The 24,965-nt window shown below is 47.3% G+C and overlaps 1 protein-coding gene across 1 annotated transcript in view; it reads right to left on the bottom strand.

The window, feature by feature from the left end:
- The window catches only part of Ephrin (ephrin), a 280,306-nt gene that overhangs the window by 10,004 nt on the left and 245,337 nt on the right, over window positions 1-24,965 (bottom strand). The window contains exons 2-5 of the mRNA XM_050185747.3: window positions 6,634-6,775; window positions 5,380-5,548; window positions 3,602-3,706; window positions 1,352-1,672 (exon numbers count right to left, since the gene is read on the bottom strand). Of these exons, the coding sequence (XP_050041704.1) occupies window positions 1,352-1,672; window positions 3,602-3,706; window positions 5,380-5,548; window positions 6,634-6,775 (737 nt within the window). The remainder of the gene's footprint in view (window positions 1-1,351; window positions 1,673-3,601; window positions 3,707-5,379; window positions 5,549-6,633; window positions 6,776-24,965) is intronic.

The raw sequence follows: 24,965 nt of genomic DNA, 5'->3' as shown, positions 1-24,965 counted from the left end.
ACAGTGAGTGGGACATGGAACAACAGGTGTAACATGATTTTTCTGCAATCAAAATATTTGCTCAGTGATATGCCCCTATAAACAGAAAGGTGCTTTGGCAAGCTTTATGAAATTTCCTTCCTAACTAATTCGTTTTGACTTGCACGTTCTTGCAAACACTATTTTATGTGCAAGCACAGATGTCATATCATTCTTGAAATCCTAAAAGAATACACTCAACTTAAATTGTGCTTCCATTTCAATGTGGGCCTGAACTTCTATTGTCATGCATATATACAGTAATGCTTCTTCGGCTTAGCTTTGCTTTTTGTCTTCTTCATACTCTATTTCTTTCTGTAGGTTTTGTGTGCTGCTTCTTAACTGTGTCTTGAGATAGCTGGCTTAGATGTAACGTACCTTCCTGTTTCATCAGCACTCATTAAGCAAACAGATGTGCATCTCTTGCCTATGCGTTCTTTTCATTGTGCTCTCCCACATTTACATTTATTATAGCCTTGGCTCAGTGTAATACAGAGCTTTAGCGTCTCCGGTATTCCTCTATATCCAAAGGTGTTTGCATAATGCCAAGTTACTGGAGAGTTGCACAGCAGCAACAATGCTAGTAGCGACATCTTGTGACACTTTGCCTAACTACAATGCCTTATGGACACGCTTTCATGTTCCGTAAGTGTTTGTCGAAGAAACATTGAAACAGGAAACATGCTCTCGATTATGCCGCGGCCGAAAATTTACAATAGCACTAAAGTACAATATGCCTGGTTACTGCAATAACACCTCTGTATTTGTGTAGTCCATCTCTGCCCCATCAGATGGCGCCACCAACTCAGCTGCTCATGTTTTACCTCTGGTAACCCGGTAATCAGCAAAACGACAAGAAGTCTGTAAACAAACTAGACAGCTTTAGCTTGTCCGATATTCGGGTAAACGCAGGCGCACTGGGCGTTGGGGCGGAGGGGAGAAGTCGTAAACTTGAGTGGCCTGCATGGTGCAGCCACCTGGTCGGGCAGAACTCGACCAGACAAACACAGCTAATAGTGCAGTAACCAAGTGTATTTTACTTTGCTGTAAACATAAATTTCCGGCAGCAGCACGATTACGCCACTGCCGAAAATTCCCACCAGCTGCGAAGTAGAATACATTTGGTTAGTGCAGTATTAGCTGTTTTTGTCTGTTAGAGCTCTGCGCCACGAGGTGGCTGCACCATGCAGGGTGCTCTGACTCTAGGGCGCTCGCGCTTACGCCTCCCCCTCAAAGCCCAGTCCACCTGCGTTTGCCCGAATACCGGACACGCTAAATCTCTCTGCTAAGACTCTATCAGCGAGCTGCGCCACCGGCGCGAGCTGGCACGTACCGGCGGTCTTCTTGGAAGACTGCTTGCCATCCGCCACGGGCACGTCGTACGTCTTGATGGGCCTGTGCGGCGGCGGTCGAGGCGGGAACACGGGCCACCGCCGCGGAGGAGGCAGCGGGGACTCCTCAGGCACTGCCGTGGGCGGCAGCCACGGCGCCCGCGGTCGGGCCGCAGGCCCTGCGGGCAGCGATGGACGTGTCGCGTTGGTCGCCCACGGCCGCCGCCGGTCCGAGGGCAGCTCGTCGCGGGGAACCGAGGACGGCACGACCGGCGGCAGCGCCGTGCTTGTCGTCGTCGAGCGCGGCCGGGATGCCGTCGTGCCTGCGTGGGAGGAAACAGAAGGGTATTTTTTTTACAGCGAAGCTGTATACCTCTACCTTCCAGGGAAATTTTCGTGCCGTTGGCGTGGTAAGCAAAAAACTCCCCATACGTGGGCCGATCCCGAAGATTGAGCAATGCCAAGTCGACCCGCGGCGGAGGTGAAGCAGGCATTAAGCACTCCCCGTACGTGGGCCGATCCCGAAGATAATGCAATGCCGGGCCGACCCGCGGCGGAGGCGAGGTAGGCGTTAAGCACTCCCCCATACGTGGGCCGATCCCGAAGATAGTGCGATGCCGGGCCGGTCCGCGGCGGAGGTGTAGTTCGCCATTAAGAGGCCCACGTACACAGCTTCGCTGGTCATCCTTCTTCACAGAGTACAAGGACACTGAGTTTTCTTAACGTGAATACGTTTTTCGTGCTCGGTAGTTAAGGACTTTCACATCACCCGCACAAATAAGGTGACGATGCAAAGTGATCCATACTCTCGCACAACCAAGCTGCAGAGCGCGTTCGTCGCCGAACACCGTCTGTTCAAGGATCTTTGGGACGCCCGCACCCAACGTTTACATTCTGTGGTGGAGCGCTCAGGGAAGAGAGCCTTCCTCTAACCCCACCGCCCTCTCTCCTGTGGCGGCTGCGAGGGAGAAGTGTGGCAGTCGCCTTCTACGCAGGAGCTCGCGCCGTTGGAGACAACACGCGCATGACGAATCGGCTTATATGTAAATCCACCTATACTAACGCTGAATATGTGCAGGATAACGGGCCTGTTCTCTGCGAAATTGCCAAATGAAACAAGAAACGCTACCTGGATATTCTCACAACAACAAGCTTACGCCTTTTCCCGGCCACGGTGGCCGCATTTCGAGGGAGGCGAAATGCGAATACACCCGTGTACTTAGATTTGGGTGCACGTTAAAGAACCCCAGGTGGTCGAAATTTTCGGAGTCCTCCACTACGGCGTGCCTCATAATCAGAAAGTGGTTTTGGCACGTAAAACCCCATAATTAAATTAAATTAATTAAGCTTACGCCTTCGAATGCATCGTTCCTTCAAAAAACCGAATAACTTTCTACAAAAGTTCGGCTATTCGCTTACACTGATAATCATCGTCGATGATATCTGCATTCAGCCTCGGCTCAGGCTCACTTACCGGTCCAATTTTTCGAGACTTGTGGTCGAACAGATGCGTCAGACGCTTGCTTCTATGGAAAACTTTTCAGTTAACTCGCACTACGCGCGGTGTATCACTGAATGCAAGGGAGCGTGTACGTACGATGATGTACGATCGCAGTATTGTGCCAAAAGCTACTGACGTCAACCTCTTAATTTTCGTCGGAAATGCAAACGCCTCCGCGCGCCTCTGCGTATTCTTTCCTATGTTTGAAGGGCAGGGAGAACTTTAATAACATTACTATTTGATTTACCGATATTAAACATTTACTACAAACGTTTCACTAAATTTGCGTCTGGATATTATGAAAACCGCATTGACGTACGTCTCCTGTACCTCCGTTTTGTATGATTTTTCTCAGTGTTAGCTCAGGCGTTGCTCTCACCGACGTTCCACGAACAATGTTAGTGAGGAAAATCGAAGGGGTGGTGGCTTCGTTCGCTCAATCTCATCTTAATCTCACCTCTCTCCTGGAACATCAAACATCTTAGGCATGGCGTCTGTACGTTCTCACACGTCGCTGCGCAACCCTTCGTGCATATCATATGCATTGGTGCGACACAACATACATGATAGGAAGTAGTAGGAAGAAGCTAACGAAAAAAAATAGAAAGATCAAGAAAAAACTGACAGATTACGAAGCAGCCGTAGCATTGTAAGAATGTGGACAGCAGTGTGACATTATCAGGTGAGGCGGGAGACGTTGGGGTGCAGGAATGTACGCGAGAGAGAAGCAAAGTAGAAGCAGTTTACTTACTCTTGCTGGGGTCGCAGCAGACCTTGAAGATGACCTTCATGTTGTGGGTGGCGCATCGCCCACCGATGCGCTGGTGCAGGCCCTCAGCGCTTCCAGTCGAGGTCGCTGCAGTGAGGGCAGAGTTTGAGTCAAGGCACTCTCAATGCATCGACTACAGAACTTGCCGAAACAATGCCTCCGGGCTGTTAGCGCAGTGTTTTGTTTTTCTTTTTTAGTGTGTGCTTAACGAGGGAACTGAGGTCATAGTAAGAGGTCCCTAATACAACTTTTATAGAATGAACCGAAGCCACTGAATCAAGGGCTACGCCTCAATTTTTTTATTTAATTAACATTTTTTTTTCCTGTCCCCCTCGCATTTCCTAGGAATGGAAACACCTTCGCCCAAGTATCGTAATCATCAGCGACAACAAACTTTTCGTGCGACGTTAGCTAACGCCGGTTAATCGGAGTATCTTTATGCTATTATCACAACTCACTGTACTTGTTACTTTTACTGTTCTATTGCTTTGTAACCTTAGCTTCCCTCTTTAATGTCATATGAACCGGACGGGGTTCCAAGACAATAATTAGGTGAATTATTTATTTGTGGTAATTTATTCATTTCACAAAACCTAAAGTGCCTAGGCATTGTATAGGGTTTTTGATTATATATGAGCACAATCACACATTCCTACAACAAACTTACAATACTAACGATTTGTACACGAAAAGAAAACTTAATTCTGAACATAAGATATGACAGCGAGAGCAAAAAAAAAATCAAAACGGATATCGGAACGAATGGACCTCAGAGTTTACCTTTGGTATATGATATCCTCTATGATTATTTATTGTATTATTGAAGTCGTAGCACACTATTATTACTTGTCGATAGCGATGCACCTTATGTTGCAGCGATGTGCTACTGCGCTGTGAAATTTAAGTGCAGCCTTTCTGCATTTAGAAAGTTGATTAGATGTGTATTCCGTATGGTACCAGGAGCTAGCTAAACTAGGATATTGGTCAAACCATCTTTATATTACTTTCAATATATGCGTCGATACGAAACGCCCAAATTAACTGCGATTATGACGGCTCAGGGTCAGAAACTGCACCCAAAAGTACGTGGCACACTTGAGAGTGCCAATGACATCAGAAGCCTTTTGCAGCGGCCTTTGGGTGCTAACAACGACACTCAAAGGATATTAGGGCTGACGCAATAACAGGGCTGACGTAGTAGGGTTGCTTGCTTCCTTAACGGTATAAACACGTGCCGATACAGTGATGTTGCTCCCTTAGAGTGGCCCAGGAAGATTGCTCCCTTAAGGGTTAGACATCCTAGCCAGTGCTGGCACAGAAACGCCGTTACTCTAAGGGTATCAACATGGATGTTCGCGTTGGCTCAGGAAGGCTACTCCTTTAAGGGCCTTAAGGGTGTAAACATCCTTGTCAGGACTCGCACAGGGCGGCGCAGACACGGTATAAACATCGATACTCGGCTTGGCCCAGGAAGGAAGCAGGAAAAGAGGTAAAATCAAGAAGGTTACCCACTGTAAGTACCGTGTGGCTGCCCTGTACCGGGAAAGGGGGAAAGGGAATAAAAGGTAATACAAGGAGAGAAGGTTGCTTGCTTAAGGGAACCAACGTCCCTATCGAAGCTAGCACAATCCCTTAAGGGTCGAAACACCCTTGTTATGGTTGACGCGGGAGGTCTGCTCCTTTAAGGGTGTAAAGACAGCATCGGGCGAAGCATAGGGGAAAAGAATTGTGTTCACATTATAGGGGGCGTGTGTACTCACAGATGAAGTAATAGTCCTGTCCCGGTCTGAACTCGAGCCCCCCCGGTTGGGGCGTGAAGGAGCGGAAGGTGATCGTGAAGTACATTAACTGGTGGGGCTTGTCGCAGACAGCGATGATGCGCGGCGTCGGGTTCGTGATGCGGCACGAATCGTACTCTTCCTTGGACACCTGTAAAGTGGAGAGGGAAAAAAAGGAGTCACCTTTTTTTTTTTTTTTGTCTACCAGAGGGCGCAGGCGGAGCGTGCGCGTTAATGAGCCCCAAAGCAAACAGCAGCGAAACAACGTGCTTCTCTGGTCAGACACTTCGCGCACAAGACTTCCCCTGTAGAAAACGCATATCGAGGAGAAAAAAAAAAAAAAAAATGGTCAACTCGGAGAACGCACGAGGTATGGGTGGATATGGCGTTGCACTCCCGAGCACGGGGTCAATGGTTCTTCTCCGGGACGCAGCGGCAGCATTCCGATTGGAGCAAAGGAATGCAAAGGCGCTAGAGTACCATACTTTTGGTGCAACTCGAGTCCTTAGGGATCCTTAGGGGAACCAGATGTGGACCAACTTAATCCGAAACTTTACACTACGGCCTCCCTCATAAACTATTGAGCAGACTGCACGTTAAAAGTCATTATTCAACATAAAAATATAGACGAGGCACGGATTAATGTAGAGACAGAAGAGGAAACCCGATGCGAGAGGCGTTGGAACATAGCCGAACGAGTACTAAGATAACATTCCTGTGAGAGCAAAGACGCGCGCGTGCGTGCATTATCCAAACGAACTTGTGGCACTCGCAATATCAAAATCTATTGTCAAATTTAATGATATCGCTACTTCACTTAACCTTACTGTCTGGAAATGCAAATACTTCATTCGTCAGAAGCACAGACTGTCCTTCAAGCTCACACAGCCAGTAAGTGCCATGCCTTGTTTCTCACCTGTAGCGATCTATTTCAGTTACACCAAAAATGCCATTAAAATCACTATCAGTGCAGGTGGTAGCCGCAAAGCGCCAGCGAGCACAAAGTTACGAGCTTCGCGAGCGGTGAGACGATTCTGATAATGCAGGCTGTATGTGGTTACCATTCCATCAATAATACATGCTGCTAGATTAATGTCTTTTTCTGCATTACAAACACACACACACACACACACAGAGAGAGAGAGATGCTTAACAACAAGTGCATGATGCATCTAACTTTTTATACAATCTCATCTCATAGAACAAGAACGTGGCGCGGTATAGGCGAACACTCACGTTGTAGATGATGTACTGCTCGACGTCCTCTTCCTGGGTTCCCGTGCGGTAGACGGGGCAGATGATGTTCACCTGGTCGTACTCGAACGGGATGTTGCCCTTGTTCACGTCGATGATGTGGTCCGTGTTGTCAATGCGGAAGCTGCACGAAAGTAAGCCACCGTCTCGTGAGTAATATGCGCGAGAACGACTGTCGTACACGCACGTAGGGTACGACTCAACGCGCGATGTAGGCGGGCAAAACTTATTAGGCAAGGAAAGTATCCGCAAAAGTTATTTCAGATAGTAAAGAAAAAAAGTTTGGCTCATGAAAGCTGTTAAGCTGGCGTAAGGCACAGCGCTGACGAAGTTGTTGCGGTCACTAATCAAGTCAAGGTGAAGCAAACGGAGAAGTTCCGGAGATCATACGGGTTTCTTGGTCACACTATACTTATTTCCCCTTGACTTGGTCATTGACCGAAACTTCGCCATCATGTTGCCTCAGCAGACGAACTTTCGTCGAACTTTTGACTGCTGGTACTGCACTGTAGCAGCACCATCGTAGATATTAACGGTCCCAGGTTCGCTGCCTCGTTTGGGCACCAAGTTCAGTGGAATGTAAATCGACCAGCACATACCACAAAATTCGTTAGATGTTACTTGTTAGTCTGCATCGTGCGCACATGACATTCTTCCTGTAGATGTATATAAGATGTGTGCAGAAATAGGTTATTTTTAGGGACTACGGTAGCCTCTCACTGTAATGTACACTGCGACACTCGCATATCTGCTCACTAATTCATCACTCTGCATCTTGTTGTGCTCATCTAAACTCGTCTAAAAATGGAGGATGCGAACAAATGTAATGAAAGTAGTGCGAAGGCGGCGTCGAGAGAAATATCACTGAGTGCAACCCAGGTGATCATCGATGCAGCAAAACGTTATGCGAGCTCCTCCGCAATGATCAGCGCAGAAATGCGAAAGCTTACCGACACGACACGCGGGCGGTGGTGTGATAAACATGTGAGAAACGAAACAGACACCCAGCAAAAAAGGGTTCCTAAATAAACACTCTCGTACGTGGGTGAAAGCATGGCGGGTTATTGGCACCCCTCGCCGTCTCCACTAGCTCCCATCACACTGCTCCAAGGGCCCCCTGGCGCGTCTTTAATTAAGCTTGTAACTTTACGACGCTCCCTTCGGAGTTTCAGCTGCCAGAGAATGTTTACGCGGCGTCGCCAATGGAAGATCTCGTTGTCGCAGTTCCTTCCTCCTCTTCCGAATCGCCGCATCCTGCACTTCCTCCACGCTTTCTCTCTCTTTCTGACTTCATCCTACTCCTACGGGCAGCTTCGCCTGGCAAAGCATTTAGGAGAAAAGAGAAAAGCAGCGAGAGAGAGAAAAAAAAAGAACGTGCACAAAGAAATAAAAGCGAGAAGAAGACTATCTCCTCTAGACTTGAGCGTCGGAGACCACTACCAGGAAGAAACCAGACGGTAAAACCGAAGTTCCCGCTCCCTAGCTCCACCAGCAACAGCAACCGACTGTTTCGCTCGCGTTCCGGGCAGCTCTCGGAAGGCCACACTTATGCTTACGCAGATATGCGCAGTCTCCCAAGAGCGGGCCATACCGTTTCCTATCGTACGGTACTTCATAGATGCAAGCGGGCACTCGAAGTACGTTACACCGCTCCTGAACGTTTGCAGAAGCCCTAAAAACGAAGTTAGCACCCTTAAGGGGCACGGAACCTCTAGGCAGTAAATGCCGCGCTTGGACGCGATGTTCGCAATCTTGATCGGATTCGTTAGGAGAACAGTCGCGGATGCGCGCATTGGTGCACCGGTTCAGCAAAGCAGAAGCCTGCACAGAACATGGGCTTCATTCCGTAAGTTTCCACGCGTCGTAACAAGTGGTGACAAGTCCTACTTGCCAGCTGTTGCAAGCAGTACGGGGAACGCAGACGCCGATCGGGATTCGAATGAAGCAGGCTTCTTAACTTCCTCTTCAAATAAACATGCTCACTTTCTCGCGGGGTACTGGAGTATGCGGATTCTATCCATGCAGGAACAAATACAGACAAGACGGTCCCATCATCTCGTTTGTCCCAATTTCTGCAACTTTGGCTCGCTCACGCCTGTTGAGCTTGTAACAATGTTTCACAAGCTAAACCAGCATAATATATTTTAAGTGTTACAATAACATATGTACTTCTATGAAACACTGCTACGGAACAGTTCTAAAATTCCATCTATCGATCGATCGATCGATGATCTATCTATCTATCTATCTATCTATCTATCTATCTATCTATCTATCTATCTATCTATCTATCTATCTATCTATCTATCTATCTATCTATCTATCTATCTATCTATCTATCTATCTATCTATCTATCTATCTATCTATCTATCTATCTATCTATCTATCTATCTATCTATCTATCTATCTATCTATCTATCTATCTATCTATCTATCTATCTATCTATCTATCTATCTATCTATCTATCTATCTATCTATCTATCTATCTATCTATCTATCTATCTATCTATCTATCTATCTATCTATCTATCTATCTATCTATCTATCTATCTATCTATCTATCTATCTATCTATCTATCTATCTATCTATCTATCTATCTATCTATCTATCTATCTATCTATCTATCTATCTATCTATCTATCTATCTATCTATCTATCTATCTATCTATCTATCTATCTATCTATCTATCTATCTATCTATCTATCTATCTATCTATCTATCTATCTATCTATCTATCTATCTATCTATCTATCTATCTATCTATCTATCTATCTATCTATCTATCTATCTATCTATCTATCTATCTATCTATCTATCTATCTATCTATCTATCTATCTATCTATCTATCTATCTATCTATCTATCTATCTATCTATCTATCTATCTATCTATCTATCTATCTATCTATCTATCTATCTATCTATCTATCTATCTATCTATCTATCTATCTATCTATCTATCTATCTATCTATCATAATCAATTAATCAGGACTTTCTTTGCAATTAGGAAAGGAAAGCAAAATCGCGCAATATGGACGCAGAACAGTCGACAGCGCCAGACCAAATATACCGTGACGTTCTCAGAGGATGGATTGACGTCCCACCCGCAAATACCCGGTGTGGGCGGCCCTTATGTATACGGTGCGTCGGGGGAAAGTCGGGTGAAGGCCACGGAGAAGGTAACTCGAAAAGGGCTGCAGGATTAGGGTGTAATGCACATCCGCCGCTCCTTCGAGCTAACGGTGTTGACGGTGTGACAGACGAAGTCCATAAAGAAACCTCTCGGCCCATCTTTATTTCTTGAAGCGCAGCCAGAATGGCTTTCCATCTGCCGTTGCCCCACGTGCAAGTGCAGGTTCATTAGTTTCTCCTTTCTCGGAAAGAGTATTTCGCGCGTTCGCGTAGCTTAGAACAGCCGGATGACGTTATTTTTTATCACTGCCAAACATATATAACCTCGTTACTCATCCCCAAGAAAGCATCATATATGCACGAAGAGATCGAGATGAGAGAGTGCGGTAACAGGGACAAAAAAGAAAAGAAAAGCTCAGTGCCGCAGACGCAAGAGAAAGAATTCGCGAGACGGGAAATAACGATGCATCAGTACAGATCCGTCCAAACGACGAACACGTGATGACCTCTACGAAGACTATAATTATTCTTATCGTACAGCGCAGCGCCATCAGTGAACAGTTCTCTATTGAATTTAGTCCTCTGTTAGATTTAAATAAGATATGCTTTCAGTCAGCACGATATGCCGAAACACCGATTTAGAGAGGACAGTGTACGGGAATTTTTAAGCGCATTTTACAAAACACTGCGCGCTCGGCGCAGTTGCTTCGTAGGTATTCCTTTGTGCTGCTGAGTACGAAGGTGCGGGTTCGACTCCCAGCCGGCGGCCCCAGACTCTCTTTTACTTCAATTTAGGTGCGCGTGCAAGAATACCACGAGTTCGATATTAATCCGAAGCTAGCCCTCTCCCCCGGACCACCACGATCTTACTGTTAAACCCCATTATTTAAGTTTAATAGACTGCATCGCCTTATTCCCGACCCATGTGTCGCTATCTGTGCGCACCGCATGTGAATTGCGGCAACACTCATTCTTAAAAAGCGCGTGGCGCACTAAGAATGGAGACGTCACACACGAAATATGACGTGGACAATGGAAGAGATTCCGCGACCTCGAATCCGCGAGAAGAAAAGACTAAAGCCCTCTGCGCGAGCGAAGAAGGGCTTCCGGACGAGAACGGGAATCTCGGCCGATGATAAATGAAACTTTGGAAACCAACCACCGCCTCGAGGCGCAGTTCGCGGCGTGAAAAAGAAGAAAAAAGAAAGGAACGGGCAGCCTTCACCCTGTAACCACCATCTTCACCGCCTCTCATCTACGACGAAAGTTGGACGTAACCGAGAAAACCGAGCACGTTCTTCGGGCCACCGCGGCCCTTATCAAAAAAGAAAAAAAAGAAAAAGAAAGAAAAGACAATGTCTTTATTCGGACTTCTATTTTTTCGACCTTATTTCCCGTCATTTAAGGAGAAGAAGACGGACGAGGCCTTTGGGAACGAACAGTATAACCGCAAGATGGCCATCATAAAAGCCGGGATGAATATTAGATTAACGCGAAGAAGCTAGAAGGGTAAGCCAAACCACGCCACGAAAGTAGAGAAAGAAAGGGGGGAATGGGGAGGATGCTGTGGGAAAGGATAGTCTGCGAAACGCCCGGAATAATGGAGGCCACTATGTGCGGTGAACATTAGAACATAAAAAGAAACTCTCTGCGGCAGCGTAATAACGCTCGGAACGACGGTAAAGAAAAGAGGCAATGTTTCATATATACGTAGTCAGGTGGGTATGAGGAGTGAAAGGCGCAGTTGACGGCCGGCTGAAAGAGTGAAGAAGTGAGAAGGACGTACCGACGTCGACGGCTAACACGAGCTCTCAGGCACGGCGCTGCTCCAAACGCGAAGGCTGTGCACCAAAGTAAAAGCGAAGAAGAGACCGGTGAGAAATACGGAGACAGGAAAACAAAACAAAACGGAGCACTCTTGGCCCCGCTGAAAAGATGTTGAAGAAACACGGAACACGTCTATGAACATAGGTGTTTGTGTCCTTGCTTCTTCTTCTTTTTTTTCTTTTTACACGGTCAGCCTTCGCCGCACGGTACAGACTAAAACAAATGTATTTTTCTTTGGAAGAACGTAAGAATGAGCGAAGCGGCATTAGCGTGGAGGTGCGAAAGTAAATGATGGTGCGCCCGCGTGTGTGTGTGCGTGCTTTATGTGTGTACAGAAAGTGGCGCGGAAAAAGAAAAATAGCAAGAAGTATCGGCCAGCAGCTCCGGCGAAAAATTTGAAGAGGTGCAGCAGGTCCATCGGGCTGGCGACAAAATACGGAGTGGCCGCGCGCGAACGAGAACAAAGCCGGCAAAGCTAGAGCGAAAAAAAGAAAAAGAAACGCGAGAAATTATTTTAAAATTTATCAAATAAGTTTTTTAACCGGAGAGCCGGTCGACACGAAACGCTTTCTGGCCTGACGCGTTCTCATGAACGCTTTCGGTTATTTTTTCGGCGCGACAGGAACAAACGAGTGAAGTGTAATGTGCTTAGCGACACAAGGAACGGGACGTGAAGAAAGAAAGAAAGAAAGAAAGAGAGAAAGAAAGGAAGAAAGAAAGAAAAGAAAGAAAGAAAGAAAGAAAGAAAGAAAGAAAGAAAGAAAGAAAGAAAGAAAGAAAGGCCGACAGAGCGGAGTGTAAGTCGAGCCTGAAAGGCTAGCGTGTAAAACCAGAATAAAGAGACGAATAACGAAAGGGTCGCGAGTGATGAGAGAAGTGGTCGCTCCTGCACGCCGTTCCACCGAGAGTTGGGAGAAACAATTTTGCCGAAATTTCCACTCTCTTGCGCCTGGACGGTCGCCCATCCCCCGCTTCCACTCCCTATCATCCTTTTTGTTTTGTTTCGCTTTTCTTTTCGACGAAAAACGGGACCGTTCCTTTGGTTTCCCGCGGCTTTTGGATTTTACTCCGGATTACTCGCGAAGCCCGAGTAACCTTTCGCGCTAAACGGGTTACACCTATTCTTAGTTTGCTTTCTCGCCCTCCGCTGTCGTCCTCTTTCTCTCTCCATGAGCCACTCCTACGAGAAAAAAAAAGATAAAATTGAAGCTGGGAGGCACTGAAGGACGAGTGTCTTCAAATATTCACGCCTTTCATCTTGAAAAGTGGGCGAAGCAACTAGGCGTGCACGGGCCAGCCCGGTAAGAGGGCGGCTTCGGGTAAAGCGGGGAGGGTGTGATGTCTCTTCGGGCAACGCCGACGGCAGGGGGCTTAGCTGAAACAAAAGCCGAGTGGTAGAAAGCAGGAAACAAAAGAAGCATAGAATGGACGATACCTTGGCGTCTTGGCACACACCCTAGGAAAAAAAAGAGGAAGCGAAGAATGGGGCTCAGATAATGGGGGGAAAGAACGTAGAGGATGCTCCAAGCGGGGAAAGGTAAGAGAGCAGAAAGTCCACTCTACGATAGCTTTAAGTGAAAAAGCAGGACCTCCAGAAAAGTAACGCGCGTACGAGCGCACAACTTAAAGTGAACCGTGGACCTGGGTGAAACGTTCCTTTTACCGACGAAACACACACACACACACACACAAAAAAAACGAAGACAGAAAAGTGACAGTTTAGAAGCACATATTCAGATGGATGTCGAGCCAAACCAGCCGAAATGAAGTTTGCACGTTAGTTCGTTTCAAGCCAGCAACTTCTGTAGTAAACTTTCAAATCTACCGGCAATTCAACAACCACGCCTCAACGTTAGACACACATGCCTCACACTACGGATTCGCACATAAAGACCTCAACCTTAAATATATCAAGAAGGGTTCAACTGCAAGGTATTTCCCATTGTAGCGTTCTTAGTACACAATGACCTAGGCCCGCGAAAACTGGGCACAGAAGGCTCACTATACACGGTTTACCTGTACTGCACGCACCCAAGTGAAGATAATGTTGTGCGGGCGACGTTGCGAAATATTTCGTTCGAACTATATTTGAGCGCAGAAGCCTACATGAAGGAAACACACGACAGCAAAGCCAGCACGCACGTCGGTTGCACCTCGATGGGGAAAGCCCATTACGCAGACGGATTGCGTCAGCGCGCAGCGTTCGAACGTTCCTCTACACGGTAAGCTGGATTCACCGCATCACGAGTCCTAATGAGGAGAAGCCTGCTTCTCAGGGAGGAGATAGGCTGGGGCTGACGTGTTACACGCCAACGCAGCCGGAGTTTGTTGGGAGAAAGCCGGCAGCGGCGTTGTAGGCGCTACCAGGTAAAAAAAAAGGATCCCTCGAAGCAACATTGCTAGATTACTTTTCCTCGCAGTGCAAAGCGCCGCCATCCGGAATTTCATTTCGCTCCCAGAGAGAACGCGAAGGGGTGCACTGTGGGGGTAGCTGCGTTATGAAGACGCGAGAGTCGGTAGAGAGAGTGAAATAGAACAAACACGCAGAACAAAGTGCCGGCCGCACGCAGCAACACCGCTGTTTCGGTGCCCTTTAAGGGAATGCCGTTATGTGCCGGGCCCCTTGGTTGCGTAACGGGTGCGAGGCTGCGAAATAAAAGCTTTATGAGAACGCGCAGCAGACGACGTCGAAACGAGCAGACGAAAACTCGCAACGGGTAAGCGTTTCGCTTCGCCTGCACAACCTCTACGGAGAAGCGGCGATCCACCCGCGCTACGTTGATAAATGAATTGCGCCTGCCAAGCCACAGAAGCGGCTAACAACCGACCGGGAGAAGCGAAGTTGCGACACGAAGTCATGAACACGCCCGCGAAAACACCACAATAACACACGCGGCCGAAAGTTTTCAACGCAGAGACAAGCCAAGCCCGACTCTTGACTTGACTCTTTTGTTATTTGATGCAGTGCCAGTGCTGAATCTGTTCTGTGGTGTTGCATAAGCACGACGAGCGCAAGCGATGTTTCCGCCATGGTGGGGCAGTACTCTCGGAACATTAAACCCAACTTTTAGAAGACGTCAAACGAAAGGCGAGACACATGGGTGCCTATAGCGTTATATCCCGAAACAGCCTTCAGCAAAAGCCGATGATGTTTTGGCGCGAACATAGTTCTTTTAGTCAGCACGGTATTCGCGATCGTTGCTATATGACTGCTAGTTTGTCAAGTTCGTTTTACATATAACAACAGAAAATAATATACGGCGTAATAAGCTATTCCACACGAAATGCGAAAACACGCGTGTGCTTAGATTTAGGTGCACGTTAAAGAACCCCAGGCAGTCAAAATTTACGGAGTCTTCCACTAAGGCATGCCTCATAATCAGAAAATGGTCTTGGCACGTGAAACCCCATAATTTGATTTTTAATTAAGCATTGCTCCTAACGTCAGGCAGTCGGTTATCCGAAGGAACGAACGAAGGAACTAACTAACTAACTAACTAACTAACTAACTAACTAACTAACTAACTGACTAACTGACTAACTGACTAACTAACTAACTAACTAAACCACGAACTCCGGGGTATTACGTGCCAAAACCACGATTCGATTATGAGGCACGCCGTATTGGGGTACTCCGGATTAATTTTGATCATCTGGGGATCCGTAAACCTGCTCCCGATGCACAGAACCACGGGCGTTTTTGCATTTCGCCCCCATCGAAACACGGCCGCCGTGGGCGGGATTCGATCCCGCTACCTCGTGCTTAGCAGCGCACGGCGGGTTAGTCCGCTATCTAAGCAATGAAAAGAAAAAATGCTCTTGCAAGCTTTAAGACGTTTAACGATCATGGAATAAAGAAAAGAACACGATCAGGCCTAACGGTAAGCGACTATAGTGTGTGCTAACTACTATTTCTGTTTCGCTTTCTCGAACGTGTCCGCCTATCTCTAACTTGTGCTCAATTCGCGCAAGCAGAATGATGTAGGCGGTGAATCGAAACAACGTGACAGGGGCGACGACAGCATCGAAGAACTTTGTACCCGTCTAGAGGTATAGATAGGCTGGTTCGCTGTGTCGATCAACTTCTACACCGCCTTTGGGGGGGGGAGACGAAAAAAATATATACATGTGTGCATAACAGTAGGCTTGGAACAGGGCCCCGGCGTGGGCGGCGAAGGAACGAGATTAAGCCGCAAGCATCGTCCTACATCTGACATCACGAGTAATTGCTTGCCCCGGAGGCAGGCAAAGGCGACGCGCAAACAAGACGACGACGTCGACGACGCAAGGACTAACGCATCGCACGCTCGACGCGACACTGATCAGCCTTCGGCAAACACAAAAAGACAACATGAGCGGCAGCGGCAGCGTCGCATCTACGCGATTGTCGAAGCACGGGTAAAACCCGGCTACCAAATTTGCCAAGAACAAGCGAAGCGAACTAGGCCAAGAAAAAAAAAAGGTTACATTACGTACATAGCAGGAAATAAACGAGCTCCCGCAATACACGCCCAGAGGGGGAGGCGAGAGGAACTAACGCCGAGTCTTCTTACTAAGTAATACGCCACCACGGCGTGCTCATCGGTCTTGTATATTGTTTGTCCCCCCAGCAGCGAATCTTGAAAGCTAAGGCGGAAGAAGAAGAAAAAAAAAAAAAAGACCACGGGTGATGTGTTACACTGAGTGGAGAAGTTGTGTGCAGTGTAGACGAGAACTATGGCGAGGGAAAGCGGGCCAACGCATTTTAGGAGACGAAACAGAAACTTGCTGAATGCCGAACGATAGGTCTCCCCAATATACGTGGGAGAATTTGGTTACTAAAATGGAATCCGATCAGCGGCTACGGATGGGCAGGAGTTATTCTGTCGAGTAACGATCCTAATAGAAGAAAATCTGTCATATAGAAGTTTGTGTGAGTCGAGACTTTCTGTCTGGACGCCAACGAAGCAAATGTGGCGCTCAGTCAGAGACTTCCTTTACCACGAACGTCGAGACAGCAGCATCAGACAGAACCCACCTTCAACGGACGAAACATGCTGAATACAAGTCGAGACCGTCGTTATAGCTTCAGAGAAGAAGAGCTACACCAATAGCAGTTAGGATAGTAGCGGTTTCAGAGGTTTAGGTACAAAGTCAATCATGTAGTCAAAAAATGGTAACCTCAAATGAAACCAAGGGTAAGATTAGGCAACATTTTTCTGACATCCATGATGTTAGACAGTGCCATGGGAAAGAATGAGGCTCTATAGCTGCGTGTCCGCTGCACAAGGCTGTCAAGACAAGAGATCGACATTAGACTGCATTTATTATGTGCTTTCTCGATTTTCTTGCTTCTTGTCGGAAGCTTCTCCTGCGCGAGGAAAGTTATCGGTCCCCCGAGGCTACCAATCAAAACCAAAGCATGGTATCCTGCATTCTACCCAACACGCGACACCATTTTCTTTCTTTCTTTCGCGATTTATCTGGTTATTCACACCAGCACTGCTTCTCTGCTCTCGCATCCGTTGCTTCTGAGTTATTACTCTCGAAACCACACTAACAAAGTTGAATAACAAAACAGAAACGCAACGAGGTCATTTACCAGGCCCCACAATTACCCACGCCGCAAAACAATTTATCAGACCAGGTATACCATAGCAAATATATACAACTTTACACAATTAGTGCGGCTACGATAAATGCGCACCTCGACACACAAAGTCGAACGTGCGGATTTGTGCAGTTTCTAAAGCCGAGAAGCAAGTAGCGCGTTTGACTGCGTCCTGGTGTTTGTGTAACGCCAAGTCCCTATATTCTTGTCCTGTCAACGGCAACGATGATAAAACCACACGCCATTTGCATATTTGAACGCGGCACCTCTTGCACGTCACATCAGCCTATGCGGTGTCAAAGAACGTATACTATGATTTTTCTTTTCCACGCAGTCTTAGCCGAGTACGCCATCTACGCGGATTTATTACTCCAACGGTGGCAGGCGATTCTAAGTATAACAAAACGAGTGTCGAGTATTTAAGTAGGCGTCAATACTTGTTACTCAGTCATAAAATGTCAACCCCCGACTCCCTACCCGCGATTTCGCCGGAAGTCAGCAGCAGCGCCAACGAGACTCTGTACGAGACGTCGCGGTGCGCAATGACAACGGAGCCGAAGACGGCAACCAACGGTAAAGCGCATGTCACCTGTCAACGAGTGCGCGGATCGGAACAGGAAGCAGCCCCGCTCAGCGGCGTGTACTGCGCGGCGAAACTATAAACGAAGACGTTCGCTGTTGCAACAACACATTGCACTATACCGACTATCGCTACTACGAAGCAAGTACACGCGTCACCCGAACCCGAAAACACACGGAACGCCCCTGCCAGGGGAGGAGGCAAGCGAGTGCAGCGCGCCTCTGAAACAGGAAGCGAAGAATGACAGGCCCGCAGGAAACGCAAACCGGAAATAGCAAAGCTGTCGCAGACGACAGCCGTCTGCTCTGTGATGGGGGCCGCCGAATGCTCGAATTCAATCGCGCTCGGGCGGAAGCAGCACAACGTACTCGACGCCGGAGCGGACGCGCCAGCAAACGCGAGCGGTAACACGAACAGTCGAATTGTGACGCTGCCAAAGTTTTACAAGAACTATGCGCCGGTCGAAGAACACGGCAGTCATAACACATAAGGACGCGGGGAACAAATAACAAAAATACGAAGTAACGGAATGGTTCTTGTTGTCGGCACGGAAGATTAAATTTGCCGATTTTTCGTGGCCCGCGAATGCTACGGTCGAAGACGAGCTACGAAGTCTGCACACGAGAACGGGGAGGCAATATATCAAAACACGCGCGCATATGACATGTCAGGATGCAAAATAAGGGAAGGAGGCGAGGAGGGGGTTGACGGTCCGATTCGGGGTGTGCTGCTCCTCAAAATCCGCGGGAAAATAGAAAGGACGAAAATACGGAGAGAATAGCTGTCACTCCGCCCGCTGAAACGCATGAAAGGAGTTGAAGATGGAGCAGTAGAGATATAGGTAGAAACAGTTCAGGGGAAGAAAATGTCGAGTCAGAACCATGTTTACCATTGGGCCCTGGAAACAACTTTTGGAGGCGGCGAATAACTCAACCGTCATCGTGTTTTGTGCGTTTTATTATATGCGCCTTTTATGCTAATCATTGTTCTTACCCTTGATTTAGTTTAGATTATGGAAGCAATACTACTTGCAGAAATTCGGACGTCGAATGCGCATTTTCAGCCATTAATATTCCTCGACTCAAACAATGAGTTCCTACATTTCTATAATTGCAATTCTCGTTGGCTCGTCGTTCTATCTATCTATCTATCTATCTATCTATCTATCTATCTATCTATCTATCTATCTCTGCTAACCTACAATCATACCTTGGGTTTATCGAGCCATTACAGAGCGACAGTTCTGGGAAATTATGTCTCCCTACGTCGCGGATAAGCGGTGGCGTCCCCACGCTAAGCTGAGTGGGGTTGGGGCGCAGAAAGGTTTTGAGTGGTTTTTAATCCTCGTCGGGGGTTCTTTACACGGCGGTGACGGCTGCTTCTGGAAATCCATTTCGAAAGCAAGAGGGTCCGGGGATAACGGAGGAATAGAGGCACTAATCTTTTTCGCCAGCCCCTGTAGGCTGAAACAGGCGAGATAGAAAAAAAGCAAAAGAATTAAGAATAATGCTTCAACGGGTTGAACCACTCCTTGGAATAGAAAGCTGCGGGAAAGGCGTGGACGAACAACGATTGGGGGCTTTCGCAAGAGCGGTACCGTGTCGCGCCTGGTTTGCACGGATATGAGGATTTCTCGGCAAGAAGTAGTATAAGTAAACAAAGAGATACGAGGCTTATTCGTCAACAAGCGAAATAAGGAAAAATGAAAAGTGCAGAGCTACATCTCACGTCGAAGCAACGGTGGGTACCACAGCCGAGTGCAGCCAGCTCTATGGTTGTATTGCCTTACTGTTATTTCTCCAATGCTGAGTTGTGAATGTTCTTATTGCTGTACTCTTATTGCTCCTTGCGACCGGAGGCACCGACTGTCACAGAAGCGGGGATTTCTGATTCATCATTCTGCGGAGAGAAAAAAAAAAAGTCGGCTTGCGGTACGGAACAAAACACGAACAAAAGCAAAGCAGTGGTGTGGCGAGATTCGGCTCGGGATTTGCGGTTCCGCGAAAGGAACGGCGAAAGTGAATTTCAATGCGCGGCGGATAAACACGGCAAAGCACTTCCGGCAGAAGCACTTCCCGAGCAAGCTAAGATGTGTGGCTATCGCATTATACGCCTGGAATGCGCTGACGCAACGCAACATCGATGTGCTTTGGAAAGAATCGACGACGACGGGAAATGCGACGATCCTCCACTCGTTGCTAGGCGACTGCTACAAATAAATTGCGGCTCAAAGTACCCAGAACCGCTACCTGGGGACAAAGAAATTGCGGGGTATAAAGAACACGGCAATACGTATGCAAAGTCTTCAAAGGGACTATAAGGATTAGATGAATGAATGAATGAATGAATGAATGAATGAATGAATGAATGAATGAATGAATGAATGAATGAATGAATGAATGAATGAATGAATGAATGAAGTGGCTTTCATTCATTCACCTAAAGGCCAGCCTTTATAAACTATCATTTTCTCGAAGAGCTGCAGGGCTGGTAATAATTTGGTTTACTTAGTAACACTCTTTACATAGCACGTAAGCAAATGACACAGGCACCAGTTAGCGGATGTGACGCAAACCCCAGACCATGGCCTTCGATATCTTCAGCGGGCTGCAGGCGCCGCGGGATCTCAGAGGTTCATGCCGAGGAGCCGCAGTGTTCTTTCATATTCTGGGTTCCCCGCGATTTCCAGCAAGCGGTAATTGCAGCGCATTTCTTTTTCTTTTTTTTTCCCCCGGTGTCAAAAACGTCGGTTCTAAAGATTTTAGTGACCCATAACTGAGAAATTTCAAACGCTAGATTTCGCACTGTGGTTACTCGTGTTCAACACTACATGAAACTAAAGTTCTTCCGTGGTCCTAAATTAAATTTCAATTGAACTTTAATTTTGCAATGCCCAAGCGTAGTACCCCGTCAAGCCAAATTATAACTTGTTCATCTTCATTTCTGGCCGCTGTGCAAACAAACAACGATATATATCTTTAGTTAGAACTTAATTAGTGTATAAAACAAGCAATTAGTAATTTGTTTGCTGAACTATACACAACTAAGATCTCACTCCAGTGACTGACCAGAACTATACTATAGTCTATTCGTCAAGTTTCCTGTGCTTAAATAAAAATCTTTAGGCATGAAACTTAGCGTCACGAACACGATACCTTGGGTATCACAGTGTTAAGTATGGAATCCAAAGGTCCCACTATCGATTCCTATTTTGCGGGAATAACAAGGCTTTATAATTATTTCTCCCCCCCCCCCCCCCTCGCTTTACTCTATTATGCGATCATAAGAAACGAACGCTTATTCGGTGATACATCACCATAATCGGCCCCTCTGGCGTTATAAGTTTACAGCAACGTGACTACAGGCTCATAGTATATGAGCGACAGTGCAAGAAGCTCGGTCAGCAAAAACGAATGGGCGACACGTGTCGGCCGTTATTGCTGCTTTGAATGAAGAATTGACTCACCTAACTAAACTATAACTCCTGTGCAGCTTTAAAACGCACAGCGGCAGTTTCGTCGAAACACGCTTTAGGCTATGATCGGTACACTGCGCTCGTTTCAGGCTTAAAATGGCCTCCTGTCCGAAACAATTATTACCTTCTCCCGCCCTTCCTTCCAGTGTGCTTCCAGGGTGAGAGAGAGAGAGAGAGAGAGAGAAGGATCCCGTTTCTTTATCACTATCCGTTTTACAATGCACGCGTGATCGTTCCTGAGAAATGGGGAGAAACGCAAAATACGCGAGATTCATGCCCGGCCTTTAAAAAAGGGAACAGGCACGATCGAATGCGCGACTTGTCGCACGAGCAAAGCAGACAACAAATAAAAGGTAAGGCTTTCCCCATGTTCCCCGTAATGACCGGCGGTACGTTAAGTCGATCTTGCGAGCAGCAAAAACACAAAAGGGATAAAGCAGCAGCCAAGGCGAACCACCGGCTGGCTTCCCAGAAACAAATAACGGCTCCGACGTTACGGATATCAAGGCAGACAAAAGCGACGAAACTAATAGAAAGAAAACGAAAGATAAGGAATGGCGCGCTCGCTACCTTAATGGTTTCCACTAGTTTCTAATGTCGGTCGTTATTTATTCCCTTTCCGCCTCCTTGCCTTTTCCCGACTTGGCTCTCCGCGTTCCGAACCGTACCCTTCGCTGTCGCAACGCTCCTGGCGCGTTGCCCCAACGCTTCTTCTCCCCATTTCCCGCCTTCCCGCCGCACATTTCCCATAACGTCCCAAATCCGTTTTCCCTACGTCACCCTTGCTCTCACCTATAGGTGCGCAGCCGTCGGCGTCACTTTGCCAGCAAAGGTAAAAAATAAAATGCAAGGACTAGAAGACAATTCCTTGTTCCCTTGTTTCCTCCCCCTCCCCTCCTGATTTCTCCCTTTTACCCCAAAGTATAGGATTAGGGAAATGGCTGGAAAGCGGAGGAAACGGGACAGCGTCCTGAAAGCTGTTTAGGGAGCAGCCTTCCCTTACTGCTAGGCTTTTCTTTTCCCACTTTTTCTGGTGCTCTGTTTACAACCTTCAAAGCCCGTTCCACAAATTTCAATCTGCTAAATGGACGCTTAACGAGAGAGACTCGATTCGATTCGTGTCGCACTCCTTGCGAGCGCGCGCAAATGGACGCTTGTACGCATAAACTGCAAGCCGGCACCGAAAGAAAGACGCCTCGGGAACGTTTCATGACTTAATTCCTTGTCCGACGACAAGCACAAGGGATGGCGGCTTCTCTGCTGTACGGTGCTGCTAAGAGGGGAAAAATCGACTGCAAGAGAAGCCGTACGAATTTTTTTTCCCTTTAACCCGAAACGCATCGGATGGCGATTGGCTGGAAACTGCATCGACAGCCGCCGCCGAAGTACAGGTTTACTGATGAGTTGCAGACTCGCGTCGATTTTATGCGTGTAAGTGTACATTCTTGATCGCAGACAATAAGGTAATAATTATTATTTCAAAAATGATGACCCAGTCCACTCTGACCAGCGAAGCTGTAGCCCATCACACCTGGCTAAACAAGGGTTCATTTTTTTATCATTTGGCAATGGTAGTGACGATAGCTTTGTGATTACTGTGGTATACACTGGTCGGCTCGGTTACAACCTTGCATAGGTTCTTGGCCAAAGTTAAATCTATACACGACCGTCGTTGAGTAGTTGAGTGACTTGGATTGGCATGGCCCTTCCAAACCAAACTCGTCTGGCACTGACTGAACGCAAACTGAGCGAAGCACTTTTTATTTGGTTTTGAAATGTCCACATTGAAATCCGAAACGATGATCACAGGGTAGCGTCCTCACGGCTAAATCATGCAAATTTCGCGCTCATGAACTTCTGAATTTCACATTTGGGAGTGCCTGGAGACATGTACGGGCAGTGGATGTCACAATTCGGTCTTTCGTTAGTACGGCACAGACATTCCCACAGACGGTGGCATTGTCCTCTTGCGAGTGAAAGGTGTGTTGCCGTACATACATTTTGGACTTTTGCGTACATGGCAACGCCTCCTGCTCGTGAGTCCATGTGCTGTGCATAAATGATTGCAGTATACCCATCGACTTGAAACAATGCATGTTGATTTATTTCATTTATTATTTATTATTAATATTATTATTATAAGGGACGGAGTGCTCGAAGCCTGCTTCACCTCCCCCGTGGGTCGGCCCAGTATTGCACTGTCGCCGGGATCGGCCCACACTCATATATTTATTGTTCGTTGACGCACAAACCCGACAAATACATGGAAGCCTAGCCAAACACAGCTTCGACGTAAGAAAATCTAGGCAAACGGGATAGCCTATCGCCATCTCGCAAGACTAGGCGAACAGCGCGCAGATATGCAAGCTGAATTATATCTGGATACACCGAAGTAACGTTTCATTTTGTGCAGGCCTGCGTGGTACCAGTAATGATAAACGACGGCGTGAATTACTGTGAGCATCCATCCTGGCAAACTAACTAACCGGTCGTCGTGTAACGGGGATCCCTGAATCTCCGTCCTCGTTATATGCGTAATAAATAACTGCTGAGTAATCCCCCCTCACCAAAGCTGACGACACAAATTCCAGCACAACACAGGAACCCACAGTTTCTTCTTTCTTAGCCTCCCTCAAGCTGTGCAGAGTGGCCAACCAAAATTGCGTCTAGTTAGCACTTCTACCTCCCCCCTTCCTCCCCGCCACGATTTGATTTTTCTTATAGGATCTGTGCAGTAAGAGTACCGCGAACCTAATACCAGTAATTACTTGATGTGAGGCTGCGATAAAACGTCAATAAGTACAAAGTTTCAATCAAAACCAAATTTATTGGTAGGTAAGTGCTTAGAGGAAATGGTAGCGAAATAATCTAAACTGGCCGTGAAGAACTTCACATCGCAAATAGAAAATTTGCGAGTAGCCGTTTTTGCCCGCGTTGGGAACATGCGGTTACTAATTTTCCAAGATGACTTTTTGAGACGTTCAAGTGCCCCTTCGCTTAGCTTAGGCATCAGCGGAAAAAAAAATTGCAGAAGCTGACTGACAACTGAAATATTCGACAGCGTATTGTTTACCATTGCTGTGTTCCTCTCAGCAGCGATATAAAGTGGCCAACCATACCGAATACTGAGACCATAAGCTCGAACGAACACGAGACGGCACTTAAAGGACAAGCCGCACATTCGCCAACAGAGCCTCCAAGCAAAAAAAAAAAAGAAAAGAAGAAGACTGTAGCACAACTTAGAAACCCCGGAAGAACTAAGCATCGTCAGAAGATTCAGCGAATCGGAAGACGAAAAATGAAGTGAAAGAAATAAAAAAGGACGGTCGAGGGTGTAGACTTCTTTTCTTCTCCATAACAAAGGCAACCGACCGAAAGGACGCGCCAGCTCAAAGCGACGAAACAAATGCGCCTAATACGTCAAGTCGAAGTGGAGCACGGCCGCGAGAGGCAAGAGACGAAAAGAAAGCAAGCAATAAAGTGTAAATAAGGTGACGTACACGTACGGCGAGGCACGAAGCAGGACGGATCGCGGAGGGGGAAAGAACACCGTCGGTCTACGCCGCGGCGCACTTCCCTCCTCCTCCCTATACGTCCCTACTCTGCCGGGTTTAGGGACGGGTTTAGGGAGAGCAAACGAGCGAGAGCACTCCAGCGGCGAGATACGGCGCCGTTCCTTCTTCCCGCGTCTGTACGGTGGCAGTTG

This window comes from Dermacentor andersoni, chromosome 11 (genome assembly GCF_023375885.2).
Source record: "Dermacentor andersoni chromosome 11, qqDerAnde1_hic_scaffold, whole genome shotgun sequence".
NCBI classification, from domain to species: domain Eukaryota; kingdom Metazoa; phylum Arthropoda; class Arachnida; order Ixodida; family Ixodidae; genus Dermacentor; species Dermacentor andersoni.
This window is presented reverse-complemented; position numbering and strand designations above follow the sequence as displayed.